General features: G+C 40.0%; 1 protein-coding gene across 6 annotated transcripts in view; it reads left to right on the top strand.

Annotated features, from left to right (window-relative positions):
- Myo5a (myosin VA) overlaps positions 1-9,055 on the top strand; it is a 231,618-nt gene that overhangs the window by 185,027 nt on the left and 37,536 nt on the right. For all 6 annotated transcript variants that reach the window (XM_029561942.1, XM_029561943.1, XM_029561941.1 and 3 more), the window contains 3 exons: positions 4,854-4,997; positions 5,226-5,279; positions 7,727-7,954. In XM_029561942.1, the coding sequence (XP_029417802.1) occupies positions 4,854-4,997; positions 5,226-5,279; positions 7,727-7,954 (426 nt within the window). The remainder of the gene's footprint in view (positions 1-4,853; positions 4,998-5,225; positions 5,280-7,726; positions 7,955-9,055) is intronic.

Below are 9,055 nucleotides of genomic sequence, written 5' to 3'. Positions count from 1 at the left end.
GTGGGCAGGAAAGAAGTACCAAAATAAGACTGTGACTGGCTCTGAGTGGTTATGATAATTTTTTTATGACTTCCCATTCAGGTTTCTTCTACAGCTATCTCTGTTAAGGTCATATTTACAAATTATCCCTTTAAAACAGAAGGAAAACTTCCAACTTTTAGAATCTGGAGTCCTTCAGACTTATTGGAATAGAATTCTAATCTCAGCCATGTAAAACAGCAAAATTTGGTGTAGGAAACAGGTGTTTTTTTAGCCTTTCCAAACCTGTGATTTGTTGTTCCTGATCATGGTGGTGCCCCCTTGTTATTTCTGCAGAGAGGCACTCAGCTAGCTTTGTAGACCATGCTGTTTCTGTAGGACTGTGCTGTTTTGAAACCATTGCTTTTCCCTGATCCTACCAGCCCCTGAGTGTCCTGCTTTATTCCTGAGCTTCCTCACAGCTATCAAACCTGGGTAAATGAGCACCATGGCTTTTTCAACTGTTATTAGGAGAATCACAGAATGACTGGCTAACCTACGGTGGTAATTTTATTGTCCTCAGTTGCGAGATGGATGTTAGTTAATTTTCAGGTCAGCTTCAAAGCCTTACTCAATAAAGACTTGGGTGACACAGTCCTTACCAAGGAAGAAAAGGTAAACAATACCTATCAACTCTTTCAGTGAGTGGTCTAATCTCCCTTGTTCATGTGGTTCATGAACAAGGCCTCAGTTGGCCCCTCCATTGTTAGACATGCCATTAGGGTTGGGAGTGGATACCTATCATCTGAGCGCTTGGAGTGATTGCCCATCTTTATACCTCAATTTATTTTGTATTTGGAAAATGTTATCTTTTGTGTTTTACCATCTCATGTTCAAATATTCCTGTCTCTAATAGAGTTTCATTCTTATTTGGTAATTAACTGCTTCTGTATATAGCATTAACTGATAGCTAAGGAATTTTAATAAGATTCCTTTTAAAAATGCCTGTTCAGGGGGCAGGAGAGATGGCTTAATGGTTGAGAGCACTGACTGCTCCTTCAGAGGACCCAGGTTTGATTCCCAGCACCCACATGGCAGCTAACAACCGTCTGTAACTCCAGTTCCAGGGGATTTGACACCCTCTTCTGACCTCTGTGGGCATTGTATGACATAAGTCCCCTTATACACATACAGGCAATACATTCATACACATATAATAAAAACAATAAAACTTCCACACATGTACCATGACATGCCTACACTCACATGTATATCATACACAGAATAATTTTAAAATTTACTTTGGCTTTTGTTTTGCTTGGTTTTTTGTGGAGTAATTTTGTATTTGTTTTTGTTTATTTGTTTGTTTTGCACAGACGTTACTATTATAACCCACACTGACCTCAAACTTGTGTTCCTTCTGCTTCAGCCTCCTGAATGCTTACATGACAGGCTTGCACTGCACTCTTATACCTGGAAGCTTTTTCTTACTGATATGTGTCACAAAGTAGTCACTAAGAAAAAAATCCAGGTGTAGTTTATGGAAAATTACCTTGATAGCCTGTGATGTCTACTTCCTAGTTCAGTTGATTCTTTTTAGGTCTTTTTAGAACCAGCCTAACACTAAGCACTACTTAGAATTCATAAAAGACCAAAGATAACGTATGAACATAAAATTCCTAGAAATAAAAAGATCATTCAACCTTATGAAAAATCAAAGAATGAAATTTATTGGGCTGGAGAGATGGATCAGAAGTTAAGAGCACTGATTGCTTTTGCAGGGGGCCTGGGTTCAATTCCCAGCACACATATGGTGACTACGAACTGTCCTTAACTCCAGTTCCAGGAGAATCTGTAGCCCTCTTCTGACCTATGCAGCATTGCATGATATGGGTGCACTCACATACATGCAGGCAATACACTCATATACATAAAGTTAAAGTAATAAAATATTTTTAAAAACCATTGAAATGCTACCTTTACATTATTAATGGACCTAAAACCTTTTTATTTTTAGCTATAACAGTTACTGTTGCTCTAGGCAGGATACTAGTTATTCATGGAAGTGTAAAACACTTGAACCTACCAGACTGCAAAGCACTAATGTTTAGCTACTTATGTATTTGGGTATTTATTTTTTGTAACATTTCAATAATAGAAAATTAGAAACAATCTGGAAAATAAATATAGTGCAATGCTAAGCCTAAAAGACAATACAAAATTATAGAATAGTATTACTCAGTTCCTTTCATCTGCAGACACAGAAAAAAGACTGGGTAAATATTGAGTATTTTCTGGATATGGGATTTTCTTGTCTATACTTTTCTTAAATCTTATATCTTCCACAAAACTTTGTTCTACTTTTGTATGAGAAAAACAGAAACAAGCATTTTTAAATGCACAATTGGAAAAATAAGATTTACTAATCATTTAAGAATTATACTTGAGGGGCTAGATGGTTAAGAGCACCAGCTGCTCTTATAGAGGACCTGGATTCAGTTCCTCGCACCCATATGGCAGCTAACAACCATTTATAACTCCAGTTCCAGGGGAATCTTACACCCTCTTCTGGCATCTGAGGGCATTTAATGGCATGGATGCACTTTACCTTTTCAAATATCATTTAAAATTTTATTTATTATTGCAGAGCATGGTAGCACAGTCCTTTAATCCCAGCAGAGGTAAGAAGATCGAGCTCTGTGAGTTCAGGGCCAACCTAGTCTACATAGTGAATTCTAGGCAAATCAAGACTATATAGTGAGACCCTATCTAAAAATAATTAAAAAGAAAAAAATATTATTTTGAGAGAGAGAGAGAGAGAGAGAGAGAGAGAGAGAGAGAGAGAGAGAATGCGAATACATGTGCCACACATGCATGTAGAGGTCAGAGGATAACTTTTGGGAATTGGTTATCTCCTTCCACTCTGGATTCCAGAGATAGGACTCAGGATGTCGGGCTTGCACAACAAGCACTATTACCCTGTGAGCCATCTTACCAACTCCTCTAAATAATTATTCCTGACTAAAATGTGGTACAAGCTCACTGCAAACATTCAGATGTAGAAATGTGCAAAATAGAAAACCTTCCAATGGTACTTCCCATCCTTCAAGATAACTATCAGTAGCCTTTTAGATTGTGTATATGTACCGAGTTTCATTTAAAAGTTAGTTATGGGGCTGGAGAGATGACTCAGTGGTTACAAGTCCTGACTGCAGAGGACCCAAGTTTGGTTCCCAGCACCCAAATGGTGGCTAACGACCATCTATTACTCAAGTTCCAGGGGATCCAGCTCCCTCTCTGGCCCCCATGGGCATTTTACACACATAGTGCATTTACATACATGCAGGTGACACACTCATACACATAAAATAAAAAGAAAGAAAAATGCAAGTCAGCTACGTCTGTGTTTTCCTTTCTTTTGTGGGGAGGAGATTGCAAGCCTGGGGATCCAACCTAGGGACTTATATATGCTAGGCGAGTGCTTTACCACTGAACTATATTCCTACTCCTTTGTGTTGTTCTGCATCTGTGATGTTCACTTAACACTTTATCTAGGAAATGTTTATTTGAAAGATCTACTTCGTTCTTTTTTTTCTTCATTCTTTTAAATAGCTATGAAGTGTTTCATAATTTGGCCATACCATGATTTATTTAAATGATTCTGATGATGACATCCAGGTCCATGCCAATTACAAAATTGCTGCAGTGAGCATCAGATAGATAGATGTTGATAGATAGATCGATAGATAGATAGATAGATAGATAGATAGATAGATAGATAAATAGATGATAGAGAGTGAGATGATAGATGATAGATAGATAGATAGATAGATAGATAGATAGATAGATAGATAGATAGATAGATAGAGAGGTAGAGAGATAGATGATACATAGATAGATGGATGGATGGATGGGTGGGTGGATGGGTGAGTGGATGGATAGATAGATGTTGGATGGATGGATAGATAGATAGATAGATAGATGATAAACTGATTTTATTTTTTTTGGTCTTTTTGAGACAAGGTCTCCCTGTAGCCCCAGTTGGCCTGGAACTCATTAAGTAGACCAGGCTGTCCTTGAACTCACAGAGATCTGCCTGCCTCTGCCTCCCAAGTGCTGGGATTAAAGGCGTGCACTACCACACCTGGCTAAACTGATTTTTTTTAAAGTCTTGCTAAGCACAGGGTACCTTGAGTCATGAGCCCCCCCTCCTCAGTCTCTCAAGTGCTGATTACAGATGTGTACCATCCTACCCTACCTTTTATCTATATGAATATTGCTGTAGGCTTAATTCCCTTTTAAAATTTTTATTATTTTGAATTTTTGTTTGTGTATTTGTTTTATGTATTTGAATATGTATGTGAATTGTAGAAGGAAACTTTGGGGTGTTGGTTCTCTCCATCTTATTTTGGCAAGGTCTTTCTTGTTTCTGCTGCTGTGCAGGCTTCTGGTTCATTCTCCTGTCTCCAACTCCCATCTCACCATAGAAACATAGGAGCATATGTGGATTCCAAGCCAGGCTTACACAATAAGCACTTATACTCACTAAGTCATCTCCCCAGCCCTGTAGACTTCATTCTTAATTCTTAAACCTAGATATGCTAGGTTAGATATGTATACACATCCAAATTTTAATAAATACAGATAAATCTCCCTTTCCACAGGCTTACATATATTCCATCAATATCATGTGAGACAGTTGCTAATACGGAGCATTATTAATCTTTAGAGTCTTTGCCAATTTGATAAGAAATACGTCACTGTTGTTGCATTTCTCCATTCATTAGGATAAACATGTTATTCTTTGTGAGTTTGACTATCTTACTGTTGCTGTTTTCTCATTGGCTTGTGTGTTTTGCGCTTCACTTGACTCTCTTATGCTTCCTGGAGTTTAGGAGCCAACTGAGAAGAAGGTGCCTCTGGACATGTCATTGTTCCTTAAGCTCCAGAAGCGAGTCACAGAGTTGGAGCAGGAGAAGCAATTGATGCAGGATGAGCTGGACCGCAAGGAGGAGCAGGTGCTCCGCAACAAGGCAAAAGTGAGCATTACTGTCCTGTCTAGGCCTGATGGCAAGCCTAAAGGAGCTGAGGCTGGAGCTCTGTCCTTTTCTGTAGTCTCTAATGGAAACTTAGCCCAGAAGTTCCTTAACCATGCAGCCTTTGGTAAAGCAGTGGAAGCTTTAACTTTTCACTATTTTCTGTAGAGCAAGTAAATATTCTAAGAGTTAAAAAATTGACTGAAGTTTTTACTTTATTTTCTTACCCAGGAAGAAGAAAGACCACAAATAAGAGGTGCCGAACTAGAATACGAATCCCTCAAGGTATTGGAAAGTTCAGCTCAAGACTATAAATACCTTGTTTTGGCAGGAGAGCTGCTGAGAGCTCATTTTTGTCTCAGAGAACATCCGTATCTGGAGGTTGCACAGGGGTCCTAGCTTAAGTCTTATTCAGGCACTTCTTATAGCCTGTGTTGTTTCCTTTTATAAATTCTATTTTGTATAAGCAGGATTTTAGTCTGAACAGGAGCAGGAGAGGTAGCAGCCACTAGGGCAAGAAGAGTAAAGATCATGGTCTCTAGAGTCAGGCTGCTTGGGTCAAGTGCTCCATCTGCCACCATAAAAATGTAATTGAGGGTAAAGGGCACAGTAAATGCATGGGGTAGCAATCTGCTCTCCAAATTGCTCTCTGTGTCATATAAACATGCACAAAGGAAGGCATTCCCTGTAATATGAATAAGCCCAGATTCACAGTTTTCAAAATTTGGTTCCTGTCTCATATCATATCATAACTACTTGTTAGAAGTACAGATTTTCAGGCCTCACCATAGACATTGAATCAGACTTCCTTTCATCGCCTACCCCAAGCTTGGGAAGCGGATTCGTGGTTACATGGCCAAAGGATAACAGGCTCCGCCAACCAAAGGCCAAGGGTGGGGCTGCAACTCCTGCTAAGGCCCAGGCTCCACCTCCAGCTCAGGCTCCCAAAGGTACCAGGCCCCTGTCAAAGGGGGCATTTATAAAGACCATAATAAAGGTCTTTGCCTGCCAATGTGAAGAGAAATGGACTGGTGTGATCTCCTTTTCCACTGTTTGCAGAGGACTGGCGTCCTGTGCTGTTTTTACAAATAAACTTGAGGGCAAGATCTGTTAAAAAACAAAACAAAACAAAAAAAAAAAAACCTTGGGACCTAGAAAGAATCTGTTACTTTTTTTTTTTAACAAGAACTCTATGTGGTTGCAGTATACAATAAAGTTTCTGAGGCATTGTGTCAGAGCTTAGGCGTCAAAGTAAAGACTTTTTTGTTTTCTGTCTCAGAATGAACAATGCAAAACTGATTACCAGCTGATGAGAGGACTGAAGATAATAGGGGGCATTCATTTTCACAGAATAGATTCATGTTCTTAAACTAAAAAGAGAGAGAGAGAGAGACTAAATTGTTTTGCTATAGCTCTTTGAAAAGTATTCTGATACGGTGTTGCAACCCCCAAGATTATTTCTCTGAGAAGAAATTATCAAATATTTGATCTTTTTTTTTTCTTTTTGAGACAGGGTCTCCCTGTAGTCCCAGCTGCCCTGGAACTTGCTTCATAGACCAGGCTGGCCTTGAACTCACAGAGATCCATCTGCCTCTGCCTCCCAAGTGATGGGACTAAAGGCATGTACTACCATGCCCGGCTGCTAAATATTTGATCTTTCACACAGTGTTTCACTTCTATTATCATCTAACCCTGTGTCATGTGCCAAACAAGGTACCTTTGTGCTTATCTAAGACAGACTTAAAATGTTATTTTATGTGTCTGAGTGTTCTGCCTGCATGTAAGTGCACCCATGCATGCAGTGCCCTCTTTAGTCATAAAAAGGTGTAGGATCACCTGGACTACAGTTACAAATGATCATTAGCTGTCATGTGGGTGTTGGGAACTGAGCTTGGGTCCTCTGCAGAAGCAGCCATTGTTCTTAACTGCTGAACCATCATTCCAGCCCCTAACACAGACTTCTAAGTGCCAGTCTACTTCAGTTTTCCTGACTGGTACCTTATAGCACCTGTGATTTGGTATTGCTGCCCCACTGTTCTAGATCCCCACTGCCATTGTTTGAACAGAGTGTGGTGAGGGCTGACTGTTAGATGAGGGTGGCTAGTAGTATGTTCAAGTACTGAGAAGTAAAGTATGCCTGTGTGCATCTGGATAGTTAGAGGAAGAGGCATGCAGCCTCTTCTTACTTCCCAAGGCCCTGCCAGCCACTTCACAAGCATGTAAGTTAGAAAAATGCATCACTGTCATTGACTACTAAAGGGAATGTTCTTAGTTTGAAAGGGTATGTTTTAGACATTGCTAAACTTAAATTTCATTGGTCTTTATTCTGCTTTACAAGGGTGTAAGAGAATACTACTGAAGATTTCAGCGGTCCACCCAGTGACTGGAAATATCCAGAGTAGCTACACATTTGGTTTTGCCCTTACACTTAACCTGCAAATAAAACCTGGACTGCTCAGGACTGGGTGGGGCTCAGCCATCTCTGAGCCTGGTAGCACTTCACTGAACAAACCAGAATAAATCTGCCTCTGGAATTTAGGTTGGTGATGCAAAGTGCCGTTTGCCTTGCTCATCCCCTGATGTCAGTGTCTTAATCCACAGAGCAGAGTTCCCAGCAGAAGTTGGGAACCATTCACCAGGGTGCTCTGAAGGCTATTTCCAGCAGAGTTCTTCTGTCACCAGTGTAAAGATGGAGATGACAACCATGAACTTTTCTTTATCTTTTCATTCAGCGTCAAGAACTAGAGTCAGAAAACAAAAAACTGAAAAATGAGCTAAATGAGTTACGCAAAGCCCTCAGTGAGAAAAGTGCCCCGGAAGTGACTGCACCAGGTGCACCTGCCTACCGTGTCCTCATGGAGCAACTGACCTCCATAAGTGAGGAGCTAGATGTCCGCAAGGAGGAAGTCCTCATTTTGAGGTCTCAGCTGGTGAGCCAGAAAGAGGCCATCCAACCCAAGGTAAGCATGAGCATGTGGCAAATGCAGGGCATGGTAACTGCCCTCTGATTTCTTCTTATACTTTTCTTCCGGTTTATAATGAAGTAAGCACTTAAGAGCAGTTTCAGAAAGCCAGTGGAATCCCAAGTGATTATTAAGGCTTCATCTCTCACAAGCAAAGTGTTTTTAAAAAATCTTTTTGTAGTAATCTAACCTCAGTAACTTTGGAACGCAAGTAAAATACATTAAATATGAAAATCTGTTGTTTGAAGGAGGCATTAAATATAACTAAAATTACTTGTTGAAATTAGGCTAAGTGTGCAAAACTAAACAGAAAATGCTTAGAAGTGAGATAAGTTCATGGAAGTGCATGGAGATGATTTCTGTTCACTCTAGGGAGTTCCCTTTAATAAGAAGAGCTGTCTCGGGTAGGAATTGCTCATGGATCCAACAGAAAGCACTCCATGCTGAGGATAAAGATGGTACCTGTATCCCTTCTCTGCCCTCAAGGAAGGACTGAGGACTGCCAAATGGTGATTTAAAATGGGCCTTTCTATCATTTGCCATCAAAGTGAATGTAAATAACCATCTCAAAAACTTGGCCTACCTCCCTGCCCTTGTGTGTAATAGATATTATCAGGAACTGAGGCAATCAAGTGTCTCACTGCCTGGCATGCCATATTTAAAATGCCTGCAATATAAATGAACTGGTTGCTTAAAGAACTGACAGTACTTGTCTTAGAAGCAGTATTTCGCATGTGGTTTAGATGCTGTACCAGGTACGTATGTTTAGATTGGATAAAGGCTCCTACTTTAGGATCAGTACCAGTGCAGAAAATGCCACATTCTAACAACAAGATATTTGACTAAATAATTTTGAGGATAAAAATAACAAGTGGCATTATTTTTGGTCTTTTTGAGACAGGGTCTCCTTGTAGCCCCAGCTGTCCTGGAACTCACTATGTAGACCAGGCTGGCCTTGAACTCACAGAGATCTGCCTGCCTCTGCCTCCCGAGTACTGGGATTAAAGGCATGTGCCACCACGCCTAGCTGCGTAATATATTTTTAAAAGTAGACTTCCTTATTTTAAAACAAATTACGACTCTTTTAGTCTAATGAGT

Source organism: Nannospalax galili, unplaced genomic scaffold (genome assembly GCF_000622305.1).
Source record: "Nannospalax galili isolate Female #2095 unplaced genomic scaffold, S.galili_v1.0 scaffold213, whole genome shotgun sequence".
NCBI lineage: Eukaryota > Metazoa > Chordata > Mammalia > Rodentia > Spalacidae > Nannospalax > Nannospalax galili.
Note: the sequence above shows the minus strand (reverse complement) of the source record. Positions and strands in the feature narration are given on the sequence as shown.